Consider the following 14,506-nt stretch of genomic DNA (forward strand, 5'->3'; position numbering starts at 1 on the left):
GCAAAAATGACAACCTGTATCTGGATTTGTTGACCAGTTTGTTCTTTTTACTAATTAAATCGAAGGTAATAATGTAGGAAAAACAGAAGACTGACCTTGAACTTAAATATGTTTGCACACATTGAATGGAAATGTTGTTCAATGGTACCAGTCTGAGGACTGTATCTCAATTTGTGGCCAAGTTATAGGGAAAAAAGTTTTTTTGTGACGTCACAAACTTTGACCCCTACCGATCTTTTTACTGGTAGGTCGTACAGCTTTGGTCCAAATAAAATACTCCAGTTGAGATGAGCTTTTCAGAAATGTAAGCATCAAACTTGTACCATAACTATTCGTAGAGATATAGAAAATGTTTTTGACACTTGACCTTGATATTTTGGCTCCAAAAAAGGTCGACTGCACACCCTTGACATTGCCCCTATGAGATGACATACGTGTCATTAGTGCTGCATTAATAGCCTAGGAGGAGTTCCAGGACAAAAGAGTTACGTAAGAAAAATAATAAGAACTCCAACGAGAACAATGTATTTGCTAATTTTCAATTGCCAAATACAATAAAAATAAAATAAAAACAGCACTAATAATAATAAGAATTATACACAAACATGAAGAAAACAAGGAGGTTGTAAGGGAAACTGAATAACAAGGTGCAAATGAATGATAAGGTGCCAAATGCTTAACGAGAAGTAAAAAATATCAAAATTTGGTAAAAAAAAATTAGACCCGACCTGAGCACGTCAGAACACGACCCGAACTCACCCGACATGAATGAAGCCGATTATTACACCTGAACTTGTTTCAACCAGACACTATTCACATCCGTGCACACGCATGTAGATGAGTCAGCATTTATTTGTGCCGTTAAAAGGAGATTTTTGTCTCGCCACAGTAGCTGATACATGTTCATGTGGATATGTTGGGTTTTTTCTTAAGAATTTGATATTTTGATAAGTGCTTCGAGATGACTATTGTCGTAATTTGCGCTATATAAATAAAGTTGAATTAGTTTGAAGTCAGAGCAGGTGTGGCAGCATTTTGTCTCTTTGAAATCAGAAAAAATGTATAAAAAGGTGAGAAGATCAGAGTAAGGACAAAGACTGTATGAGAGTGTTGCAAAAAAATAGTCACGAACACATGAATTCTTTAGAAAAATATGTAAATTTCAAGCCAGGAACATAAGCTGCACTTTAAAAAAATGTAAGTCGCCTTTATTTTTTCACTGTATTCATGAGTTGAAAACTTTTCTTATATTATATGTTTTTAAAAATATTTTTTTGTTCAACTTTGCCTGGTGACAGATGAAGAAATGTGTAGTTTATCTTGGTTTATGAGTTCAAATGGTTTGTAAGAAGAAAATACATTAGTTTTAATAAAAGAATAAGAATCTTTATTTTGACTTGAAAGGAGTTAAAGTGCATCATTACATCCCAATCTTTGATATGAGTTTTTTTTTTTTTATTATTTTAAATGAGGATTCAAACCTTTTGTTTTCCAGTGGTGTCAGCTGGAGGAGTTTGAAAGCGCTGTGGATGAACTGTTGTTCAGACTAAACGCTCTGACTGACAGTCTGCACCACACTCTGCCTCCTAAAGCCCACGCCCACAGCCCCGTGTTCTCAGCTTTACCTGAGCTTCATCACATGGACTCACAGGTGAGACGCCTTCGTGCACAGAAAACTGACAAATAACATGAAAAACAATCATAATGTGTAGCTAACACTGAATTATTCTGTTTCAGTCACAAATTCTGCCTGATTCAACGTTTATCAGTGATATTCAAAGGGAAATTCGTGCTTTTTCTCCCCAGTTCAGGTAAAAAAAAAAAAGAATGAAAACACAGTCAAATAAGAGTTTACATTGTATTACTGTATAAAAATGTATATTGTCATGTGACTTTTCATGTCAACAGGTGTAAAAAAGGCCAAACAAGCCATCGCCCATCTTCAGTTAGCAAAGAGGGAAGATTTCAGAATAAAGAGTACGGGACAGACGGAGACCACCGATTGGTTAACAACACAGATGACACGAGTTTATTTAGAAAACTGCAGCCAATCAGTGCAGAGCTTTTAGTGAAGGTGCTCATACATGACGAGCCTCAGAGGCTGAATGTGTAACGATCACACGGGTGTTTATTAGTAATCAGAATTCAAAATATTAAACCAGTTTTTAGTCCAAATCTTTGCATTGATTTATCAAATAATTTTGTTGCTTGAAGATTTTAGCATTTTATTACATTTAAATGTTTTTGTCACTTATCATTTTTGTACTGTTACAAATACATTTTGTCACATCATAAGTAATAGAGGGTTTTTTTTTTTGCATGTGACATTTGTGTTTTTATAGAACACTTAATAACCAGTGTTGTGTTAACTACTGAAAATGTGTAAATAGATACTGTTACTAGTTATTTAGATTAGCTAAGATTACATTTGAGTTCCTTAAAAAATAAAACTAAAAAAAAAAAAAAAAACTTGCTCAGACTACTAATGACCTTATAGCAGTGTTTTCAACTTTGGGGTGGTGACCCCATGTGGGGTCGAATGGAATTCAAATAGGGTCTCTTGAAATGTCTAGTAATAAATTAAGTTCAAAAATGTTTTTATTGTTGTTCTTTTCATATTGTAACGCCAGACAATCTCAAATAACTGTATTCTATACTTTTACTTTCTCAAATATAAATCTAGTTCAAATAAAAAGTAGTGTAATAATATCTGAGCTGAAAAAGAGAGGAAAAAAGTCTATTTTGACCATTATTCTGCAACTACACCAAACTTGCCTTATTTTAAGCTATTTTCATATTCTTTTCTTGCGATATTTTTGCCCCTTTTAATGCATTTTAGCTACAATACTCCCACTTCACCATCAAATTTCAGGTCTTTTCGGCACATTTTTCCATTTTCAGGACATTTTTGGCATTTATAAAACCTTTCCATCACTTTTTCACCTAAGGTTTCACATGTTGACCCATCATTGTCACTTTTAACCATATTTCATGCTTATTTTTGCCAATTTAACTACATTCACTATTTGGCATGCTTTTTAAATGCCAGGTTAAACTAATTGTTACAACTTTTTAAAATCTTTTCACCACATTTCAAGCTTTTTAATAGTTGGCCTTGAAGTGGGCAATCCTCTGTAAATAGGCTGTATGTTTACTATATCATACCGTGCAGTTAGTCTGTGAAGATGTCTCTGGTTAACGGTCCCTCGGTTCAAATCCAGGCGCTGTTGGGTGGATGGTGTCGTATGGATCAGGTTGGATGTGTCCATCAGGTCTCCTTTAGCATCTAGCTTAGCCATACTTCCCATTTCTAACACCCAAAAGAAAGACAAATTGTAAAACTGGACAAAGACAGTATTTGTACAAAAAACGATTGCAAACCAATAACATAAGACTGTGAGAAAATAGAGTTGAGTCACACTGTATATTAAAACATATTTATACATATACAACAAATTATGTATGGGGCGCCATTTGTTAATTGCTCATGCTAAAATAAACACCAACTTTTTGTGGTTTACAAACCACATTTAAAAATACTTATGTGAATTTTCTGTTACTTTTGACCAGCAATATTTGTGGAATTTGTGGTATTGGTTTTTCTCGTAAAAATATAATCTAAATGTTAAATATTAAATCTAAATGTTAAAGCAGCTAAATGAGCTTATACTTTTTTTTTTATTTCATTTTGCATATTGACTAAATATTTATTTCCATCAGTTATATTTGTATTTAACATTTAGATTTATATTGAACATTAAGATTTAACATTTGACATTTACATTTAACATTTGGATTTAACAATTAGCATTTACATTTAACATTTCTATTTACTGTAAATATAATATTTACCATTTAAGTTTAACATTGACATCATCTTTACGAGAAGAAAGGACCTCAAATTTCACTAATATTGCTGTGAATCTGGTCAACAGTAACATACTTTTATTGTTAACATATCTTTTAAACGTGGTTTGTTGCTAAATGTTGCAAAAAGTTCTAACACACTCCTTTTCCTCCCGCCCACACTTATTAATCCTCGTTCTACTCCCGCCAACCACGAACTAACGCGAGAGTGAGGACACAACAAAAGGAAACGTCACAATCACATGCATTAATTCAGGGCGGCAAAAACACACGGAAACACCCAACGTGGCAACCCAGACATGGCAACACAGAACAACAACAAGGCTGGATTCACCGGCATCACAATATTTTAGTTTTAGTTTCAGATTTTATACAGCAGTCATAGTGTCTCAGGTACAATATTAATCCCCAAAATATAATCTTCTTGTTTTAGTATTTTATATTCTTCACTTAAAAAAAAAAAAAAAATATATATATATATATATATATATATATATAAAACAATTTTTTTCTGCATTCATTTGGATTTTTTTTTACACATCTGAGCTTTCTGACATTAGTTCAGGTCTGTGTCGCCTGTGCTACAAAAGCTATTAAAACACAGGTTCATTTGTCATTTTAATTCCTGACAAACAGTGGACTAAATAAAGCATTTAAAGTCATGAAATGGTTTATTTAGTGAAAGAAAAGCTTCTGTCTTTTGTTTAATTACCTTATTTTCTATTCTACAACGTGTCTGTCGGTGTTTGTCTGAAGTACCTCACACTGCACGTGCTCTGTGTTGCCAGATAAAACTGATAATTCTCCTCACATGCTGTCAAAACGTAGCCTAGCACACACCGCCTCCATCGGAAACTCTAAACCCAACCTGGCAACACAGCTGCAGCGTCCCAATGCACTGTGACGTCACGCCGTAAAGTAATTTAATAAGACACGTTTATTTATTCTTTACTTATTTACACTAGTATATTGTCATTTTAGAGATGTAAATTATTATAAAGTGTGTTAAAAGTGACCGATTGTGGAAAAGGTGGTGAAATGGATTTTAAAAACCACAGAAATTGGTTAAAAATTGCAAACAAGATTGGTTAAAAATGAACAGAAAAATCGGTAAAAAAGGGTTAAAAGTGTCAACATTGGAACAATTATTTTAAGCTAGCAAATAATGTGGTTAAATTGGCAAAAATAAGCATATGAAATATGGTGTAAAGAGGTTTAAAGTGACAATAATGGGTCAACATATGTGACATTAAGGGGAAAAGGTGGTGGAAAGGGTTTATAAGTGCTGAAAATTACTTGAAAGTGGAAAAAATGTGCAGAAATAGCATTCAAATTTGATGGAGAAGTGTCAGAAATTGGAGCAATGTAGCAAAAATGCATTAAAAGGAGCAAAAATATGGCAAGAATAAGTAATGAAAATCGGTTAAAATATGACAAGTTTGGTGCAGTTGCAGAAAAATTGTAAAAATAAGCAAAAATGGCCTCAAATTGTAAAATATTCTTAGTTTCTTGAAGGCATCTAACGACCCCCCCTCCCAGTGTCGCATGACCCCAAATTTGAAGAATTTTTTATTCCTTGTTTGATTTAGTTTTTTCAAATTGTATTTTCATCCTCTCTCTCTAAAAAAAAAAAAAAAACACATTCCTCTTGATTTATCACGACAAGCCAAACTTGACAGACTGGTTGGCCAGATTTTTAGTCCTCCAGCTGCATTTTATACATTCAGGTAAAGAGTAAATATTGCAGTCGCTCTGACTGAAAAACTACCAATTATATACTTATTTTCACCTGCTCTGATCATCATGAATGGCTCATTATGAAAATTTCTACATCTTGATAAATTGACTTAAAAGGTTGTCATCAATTGACTCATGGTGTATGAGGCGCTGATTGTAAAATTGCAACTTTTCGCAACATTTAGCAACAAACCACTCCGCGGCTAGCGCTCGTTCTCGTCAATGAGCTTTTATTTTGGTACTTCCAGTGAATTTGCATAACATTCGTGATATTTAGATTTAACATTTAGCTTTAGATTTAACATTTAAGATCTACATTTAAGACTTGCATTTAAAATTTATATTTAAATCTAACATTTAGATGTAATATTGAACTTTTAGATTTAACATTTAGATTTAACATTTAAGATTTATATTTAAGACAGATTTAAGATGTATATTTAAATCTAACATTTAGATTAAATATTTAATGTTTAGATTTAACATTTAAGATTTATATTTAAATCTAACATTTAAGATTTATATTTAAATCTAACATTTAAATTTAATATTCAACATTTAGATTTAACATTTAAGACTTAGATTTAAATTTAAATCTTAAATCTAAGTCTTAAATGTAAATCTTAAATGTTAAGTCTAAATGTTGAATATTAAATTAAATGTTAGATTTAAATATAAATCTTAAATCTAACATTTAGATTGAATACTTAATGTTTAGATTTAACATTTAAGACTTAAATTTAAGAATTACATTTAAGACTTAAATTCAAGATTTAAATTTAAATCTAACATTTAGATTTAATATTGAATGTTTAGATTTAACATATAAGATTTACATTAAGAGTTAAATTTAAGATTTATATTTAAATCTAACATGTAGATTCGACAATTAGATTTAGACTTCATATTTAACATTCAGGATTTACATTTAAGACTTAGATTTAAAATGATATTTAAAGCCAAAATTAAGATTTAGATTGAACATTTAACATTTAGATTTAACACTGACATTCTTTTTTTTTTTTTTTTAGAAGAAAAGTAAATATCACAAGATTCACAGATATTGCTCTAAATCTGGTCAAAATAACCCTAACCCTTGAAACATGGTTAGTTACTAAATGTTGCTGTTTATTCTATTCTATCATAAATATATATATATATATATATATATATATATATATATATATATATGTTTTTTTTAATCGATAAATCATAATGTTTCTTGTCTACGTGGTTCATTGACATTATTTGTTCAATTAAGAAACCGGTTGCTAGGAGACAATGAACGACTGTATCCAATGGCAACCTTCAACGTCTTAACTTTAGGAATTGAGTGGCGTGCTGTGATTGGACGACTGCTGGCGAGAGGAACCAATCGGAACGTGGCAAGTCAGACTAGTTCGCAAAAAGGCGGAAGAGGCGGCGGAGTGTGATTGTGATTGAAAAGTAGGAGCAGAGAAACCACTTCCTTTCACACACACACACACGGTAACATACCCGGTAACACGCACACACTCGGGGGGTCGGTCCGGTTGCTTCGGTCGTTCTTTGTGTCCGGGACGATGAGGAAGGTCGCTCTACTGCTGATAGTTCTGCTAGGAGTCGCTCACTTTGCTACTGTGTGCAGAGCAGACGACGGTGAGTGGGAAATTATTGGCATAATTCATTTATTCAGTTTTTATTTATTTATTATTATTATTATTTATGTCTGGTTGATGTCAAAGATGAGGTCTGCGGCTCCAAACTAGCTACACAAAACGTAAAAAATCTGGCCTCTAGAAATGTACAGCACCTGGTAAAGGATACAGCAGGGATTTAGAAACTAACAACGCAATTCAAGGTTAGGAAGCCATTTATAAAGGTTAATGTAATACAGAAACTATTGTTTACGTTTTAACTTAAAACTAAAATGTTATTGAAAGAAAAAGCAGTAATAGCTTCATTTTTTATCCAATGTTCAGTTCTTTAGCAAGTGCTACACTATTATTGTGCATATGAAAACATATATATTATTTCTACATAGTTTCATTATTTCAAAAAAAGCAACAACAAAAAAAAACTCGCTTTAGTGATTTTCAACCTTGGTGTCATGACCCCATGTGGGGTCGCTTGGCGTTTAAATGGGGGTCACCTGAAATGTCTGAAAAATTTAAAAAAAAAAAAATAGATTTTTGAAATGTTTAATATTTTTTAATTTAATTAAAATGACAATCTTATATTAATCCTCCACTGTTTTTTTTTTTGTTTTTTTTTAAAGAAATGTGGCCTAAAACCTTTAAAATGTACTTATTAGCAGATCTATGCCTAACAAAATGCATTATTATGCTGTTAAAAGAGATTTTATTAAAAGTTAATAAAATATTTTTGTCATACATTTTTAAAAATGGGACTACTTTACCGATGTTCTGCCATCTTGAAATCACATGATTGACATCACACACAACCATTCACCTGTAGTGTAAACATCCCATTGTTTTCTATTGGAGTGAAACATTTAGCAGCTTTTTCAGTCAATATTTGTGCTGCTTTTGGTTGCTCTACAGACAACTTTCTCCTGGAAAAAAAAAAAAAGTTGTCTGAATAAATGGAACCTCAACATATTTAAAAAAAGCAGACAAAAAGTAAAAACCAACATGCAGAATGTTTGCGCTGGTGCATAAACCGGTGTTTACTGAGCAAATCAATGTGATTTCATCATTAGTAAATAATGCCTAATCACTGAAAATCATCCAAAACATGATTCAAAACCATTGTCTGATGCACCAAACTGTCTTATTTAAACCTGGGGCATTCTCATTGTTAAAAAGCCACCACACAAGTTCAACTTCAACGCAATTAAGTGTGAGTCATTTAAAGAGTACTGATATCCTACTGAAGCAGAAGTACTGTTGATTTAATTTGTACTTGAGTACAAGTAAAAAGTAGTTAAATTAAATAGTACTCAAAGTAAAAGTTACTAAGTTATGTTTATTTTTGGTAATAAATCTTGCCATATAGTAAACATCTCATGTATAAACTAAAAAAGTCAAAATTTTGCATAATTTGAACTTAATTTACTTTCTACAAAGGCATCTGTATAAAATAAAAAGTTTGTCAAAATGTACAATTATTAAAAACAAAAAACACCAATTAATTCAATTAAAATATAGAATGTGTAGAAATGTAACAAATAACTTTTTTATTTTAAAACGTACTTAAGTACAAGTAAAATGACTGATTTAGAAATATACGCAAAAAAGTACAAGTACCCATTAAAGTGACCTGATTACAGCATTGAGTACTTGTAATCTATTGCTTTCACCCTATGTTAAAGCGTACTAATGACATGTCTGATTAAAGCAGTAAATAAGTTGGTGTTTTTGTGGTTTTTAATTGATAAATTTGCTCTCGTCTAATATTGTTTCACCTGAAGATGATGCAGACGACAAGGAGGAAAGTGATGGAGAGGAGAGTGAAGATGAGGATGATGATGGTGATGAAGATGACACAGAGGTGAAAGAAGAGAATGGCGTTGTAATCCTCACTGACGGCAATTTTGACACCTTCGTGGAGGGCAAAGACACCGTTTTAGTGGAGTTTTACGCTCCATGGTGAGACAACAGGAATCACATGGTTCTCTACGCTGGTTTGTCCAGTTTTGTGTCAACTCATCAGTGATTGTGTTCCAGGTGTGGTCACTGCAAACAGTTTGCTCCGGAATATGAAAAAATCGCCCAAAGTCTGAAAGAAAACGAGCCTCCGATCCCCGTGGCTAAAGTCGACGCGACCGTAGCCAGTAAAGTAGCAGGAAGGTTCGATGTGTCGGGGTATCCGACCATTAAGATCCTGAAGAACGGAGAACCTGTGGATTATGAAGGAGACAGGACGGAGAAAGGTAGGAAGAACACTAGGGATGCAAGGATGTAATCCTGAATTAGCTACACTCACCAACGCACACCTACACATTAACACAGTGACATACATACACACATACTGACACACACATAGCGACATACATACCAAACCACATGCACACCGACACACACAGTGTCATACATACCGACGCACACCAAAACACACACATACCGACACATACCAACACACACACACAGCGGCATACATACACACATACCGATGCACACCAAAACACACACAGCGACATAGTACATACTCACACACCGACGCACACCACAACACACACACACACACACACACACACACACACACACACACACAAACTTTAAGAAAGAAATGTAAATTCCAAACCAGGAACATTTGTAAAAAAAAAAAAAAAATCATACAATTGTTTAACTTTGCATGTTGATAAATTTAGAAATGTGCAGTTTATCTTGGTTTGTGAGTTCAAACGCTTTTTAAGAAGAAAATATATTAGTTAAGAAAAATATTGACAATTTAAATAAAGAGCATAAGAATCTGTATTTTGACTAATCAGTTTTTTTTCTCTCCAAAATATGATCTATGTATTCAGATTGAAAGCAGTTAAATGCATCGTTACATCCCAATCTTTGATTAGTTTCTTTTAAATTGGGATTTGATTAGTTTCGTTGTTTCAGTGTATCCTTGCATCACTAAAGAACACTGATTAATTTGAACGTTGAGGTTAACTTTTCATCTCTTTATTTAGATTAATTAGTTCATTATTGTTTAATGACCATAAGTGTGTGTTTTTTTTTTTTGGGTGACAGCCATCGTGGAGCGAGTAAAGGAAGTGTCTCAGCCAGACTGGAAACCTCCTCCTGAGGCCACGCTGGTGCTGACTAAGGATAACTTTGACGACACTGTCAACGACGCCGACATCATCCTGGTGGAGTTCTACGCTCCGTGGTGGGTGGAGGTTTCAAACCAAACGCCTACGCAGGATAAATGGGGTCACAAACCACAGCTTTTAACCCTGTGCTGACCTCCAGGTGTGGCCACTGTAAGCGTTTGGCTCCAGAGTACGAAAAGGCGGCGAAAATGCTGAGTCAGCGCTCGCCGCCCATCCCTCTGGCTAAGGTGGACAGCACGGTGGAGAGCGAGCTAGCATCACGCTACGACGTCACCGGGTACCCGACGCTTAAGATCTTCAGGCGCGGAAAAGTTTTTGAGTACAACGGACCACGAGAGAAAGACGGTTTGTTTCAACACGAGCTGAACACAGATCAATCACTGATGATGATGATGATGATCCTCAGTCTTTGTTTCCCTGAAGGAATCGTTGACTACATGAGCGAGCAGGCGGGGCCTCCCTCTAAGCAGGTCCAGGCTGTTAAACAGGTGCAGGAGTTAATTAAAGACGGAGACGACGCCGTCATAGTGGGCGTGTTCAACAGCGAATCAGACGCAGCGTATGAGCTCTACATCGAAGCCTGTAAGAATTTAAACACTGACGTTTTTAACTCCCTGCCAGGGTTGGACTCATTCACACTTTTCAATTACGTCTCTAATTATCTATGTCCAATTACAACTCAGTTATGATAGTGACTGGCATTTTTTCCAATTACTTTTAAAATTAATAAAACTAGAATATTAGCATTTCCTGAGGAAAATGCAAGTGGGAATGCAATATTAACCTAGCAATAATCTAGCATTAACATTAACCAAGCAATAGTATTAGCCTAGCATTAACATTAACCTAGCAATAGTATTAGCCTAGCATTAACATTAACCTAGCAATAATATTAGCCCAGCATTAACATTAACCTAGCAATAGTATTAGCCTAGCATTAACATTAATCTAGGATTAGCTCAGCATTAACCTAGCAATAGCTTAACATTAGCAATAAGGTATCAAAGGTTAAAACGTATTAGCTGAACATGTTAAAGGTTAAATGTAATAAGTTAAAAAGTTCACAGAAGTACAAACAAATCTCTGGAACTTTGTGAACGTTTTTACAGCTTATTTGTCAACATCAGACAAACTGTAGGACGCCTCCTGCGTCCTCACTAATTACATTCAATTACTAAAGCTTAAATTCAATTACTGAGGCTGAAATAAATAACCTCATGAAAAGTGAGTTTCATCTGTAGCTGTAAAATACACTAAAATATGATCCATCATCTAATTTGTTTTTCTTACAGGCAACGCGCTGAGGGAGGACTTCACCTTCCGTCACACGTTTACCGCTGACGTAGCAAAACACCTGAAAGCCGCCGTGGGTCAGATCGTCATCGCTCAGCCGGAGAAGTTTCGCTCTAAACATGAGCCGTCGTCATACACGCTCACAGTCAAAGTATGACTTTTATATGATTAACATTTCACTCAACTTATTTGATTTTGTAAGTAATTTTTAATGTAGTTTGGGGGAAATTGTGTAATTTTATGGAATTTGCAGGATTTTGGGAAAAATTGAATTCTAACAACTTCAGATTAAAAATAACTGCCATCATGTGATGAATGTGGGGGAAATGTGAGCCCTGCAAATATTGTGGAGTTTCATTGAAATTGTGTATCAGTTTGTTGGTAATTTACACCAGGATTAATAATTTTTCTGCCGCGGGATAAATTGGATGCTCTGAAGGGCCTTTGACACGTGTGCTCTAGCATCATAAAGTTAAATGGAAAATAATAGTTTTAATTAAATTTAAACAATTGAAATCAGTAAATGATTGACCAACTAACATTTGTGAAAACGTCAAACTGTATTTAATGACACAATTGGCAACTAGACTGACTTTAATATGGATTTCATTTTTTAAATGAATATTTCAATAATGAAACAAACTCAACTAAAGCATACATTTGGGTCAATGTGTTTGTTCAATAATCTCCTGTAGGACTCCACAGCCGTCTCAGAGTTGCAAGAGTTCTTTAAGAAACGCGTGGTTCCACTGGTGGGACACAGGAAACGAAGCAACGACGCCAAACGCTACGCGAAGAGGCCCATGGTGGTCGTTTATTACGGAGTGGATTTCAGCTTCGACTACAGAAAAGGTCGGTAGCAAGTTCTCTTTGAATAATGTTATTCTGACAACTTTACTTTGATCTCCTGACATGTTTCAACCGTCAACTGCCCGTCTTCTTCAGAGGCATCTGCTGATCGCTTTGATGTGTCCTTGACTTCCGCGTAATAATTCCAGCAAGTTCCTGAAAAAAGTTGTCCAAAAGAACTTGATGGAATTACTACGCGGAAGCCGAGGACACAAAGTGATCAGACGCCTCTGAAGAAGACTGGCAGTTGAAAGTCGAAACACGTCAGATCAAAGTAAATTTCCGGAAACAAAGTTGTCAGAATAAATAAAACTGTAACAAGTTATTTAAAAAGACAAAAAGAACTTGCTAGAAATACTATGTGGAAATCAAGGTCACATCAAAGCGATTAGCAGATGCTTCTGAAAAAGACTGGCAGTTGACAGTCGAAACATGTCAGGAGATTAAAGTAAATGACCCCCAAAAAAGTTGCCTGAATAAATTAAGCTTAACATATTATTCAAAAGAACTTGTTGGAATTACTATGTGGAAGTCAAGGACACAAAGCGATCAGCAGATGCCTTTGATCTCCCGACATGTTTCAACTGTCAAGTCTTCTTCAAAGTAAATTTCCTAAAAAAAGTGTCAGAATAAATGAAACCTTAACATATCATTGTAGTAGTTTTTCAACGCGATTCCCGCATCTAACAAAATTTTTGGCTCTGACTTTTTAGCGACGCAGTTTTGGAGATCAAAGGTTCTGGAGGTGGCCAAGGACTTCCCGGAGTACACGTTTGCTATCGCCGATGAGGAGGATTACGCAGAGGAGCTGAAGAATTTGGGCCTGGACGAGAGCGGCGAAGAAGTGAACGTGGGGATATTGGGAGACGGAGGGAAGAAGTACGCAATGGCGCCGGAGGAGTTTGACGCGGATGTGCTGAGAGACTTTGTAATTGCGTTCAAAAAAGGTAAAAACGCGATTTTGGAGTGTTTGATTTTGACGTGTTTGATTGTGACGTGTTTTTATTTTATATCGAAATCTCATTTTGTCGTGAATCTTGCAGGAAAACTCAAACCCATCATCAAGTCACAACCGGTGCCGAAGAACAACAAAGGACCGGTGAAGGTCGTGGTGGGAAATACGTTTGACGACATCGTCATGGATACCAAGAAGGACGTCCTGATCGAGTTCTACGCCCCGTGGTGCGGCCACTGCAAGAAACTGGAGCCCGACTACGTGGCTTTAGGTAAAAAATACAAAGGGGAGAAGAACGTGGTGATCGCTAAAATGGACGCCACCGCCAACGACGTCCCTAACGACAGCTATAAAGTGGAGGGGTTCCCTACAATATACTTGGCGCCGAGCAACAACAAGCAGAACCCCGTGAAGTTTGAAGGCGGCGACCGAACACTGGAAGGATTTAGTAAGTTCTTAGAACAACACGCCACGAAGCTCTCACAGAAGGATGAACTTTAAAGCCTCGGCTCGACGGGAAGCAAAGAACTGTTGATGGTTTGTGGAGGCGGAGTCAAGAGGACGACCGCGAGGGGGTGGTTGTTACTGAGGTGATTTTGATTTCAGTCATCTGTTTAGTTTCTGTTCATTCCAAGAGATTCAGATGACTTCTGTTTAAAAGCTGGTAAGCACTGTTGGAGAAAAGTCTTTTTAAAATAAAAACACTAAATGGATCGAGGTTTTGGGAGTCTTTGTTTTAGCAACACATCAACACATGTGGCCCTCAGTCTAATTTTTTGCGGCCCCCGGAGGAAGCAAATCCATAAAAATTGTGATTCAAGAAGTTGGAAGGAATATGAAGCCCAACATAATAGACAATAACTACCAAAACACACACATTCAGAAGCAAAATGCACAAAATCCAGGCTTGCCATTGGCTTTCAAAAGTTTTACAACCAATCAGAGAGCTGGATTTGGTTCTAATCCCTCCTACTTTATTTGCATTAGGGCTACTTGTACTACAAGTGAATCTTTCAGCTTTACTAGTAGAATAAAAA

The 14,506-nt window shown here is 35.3% G+C and overlaps 2 protein-coding genes across 2 annotated transcripts in view; both read left to right on the top strand.

Annotated features, from left to right (window-relative positions):
- The window catches only part of pkd1l1 (polycystin 1 like 1, transient receptor potential channel interacting), a 38,320-nt gene extending 36,207 nt beyond the window's left edge, over nt 1-2,113 (top strand). The window contains exons 49-51 of the mRNA XM_028434102.1: nt 1,496-1,651; nt 1,807-1,811; nt 1,909-2,113. Coding sequence (XP_028289903.1) covers nt 1,496-1,651; nt 1,807-1,811; nt 1,909-2,113 — 366 coding nt within the window. The remainder of the gene's footprint in view (nt 1-1,495; nt 1,652-1,806; nt 1,812-1,908) is intronic.
- A 4,876-nt stretch (nt 2,114-6,989) lies between these two features.
- pdia4 (protein disulfide isomerase family A, member 4) lies at nt 6,990-14,182 on the top strand. Its single transcript, XM_028434055.1, has 10 exons — nt 6,990-7,242; nt 9,017-9,194; nt 9,273-9,478; nt 10,290-10,428; nt 10,512-10,717; nt 10,796-10,954; nt 11,665-11,816; nt 12,361-12,517; nt 13,228-13,461; nt 13,558-14,182. Exons 1-10 carry the CDS (start codon nt 7,167-7,169, stop codon nt 13,968-13,970), a joined length of 1,920 nt encoding a protein of 639 aa, XP_028289856.1. The 5' UTR covers nt 6,990-7,166; the 3' UTR covers nt 13,971-14,182.
- The last annotated feature ends 324 nt before the right edge of the window (nt 14,183-14,506 follow it).

Source organism: Gouania willdenowi, chromosome 20 (assembly GCF_900634775.1).
Source record: "Gouania willdenowi chromosome 20, fGouWil2.1, whole genome shotgun sequence".
NCBI lineage: Eukaryota > Metazoa > Chordata > Actinopteri > Blenniiformes > Gobiesocidae > Gouania > Gouania willdenowi.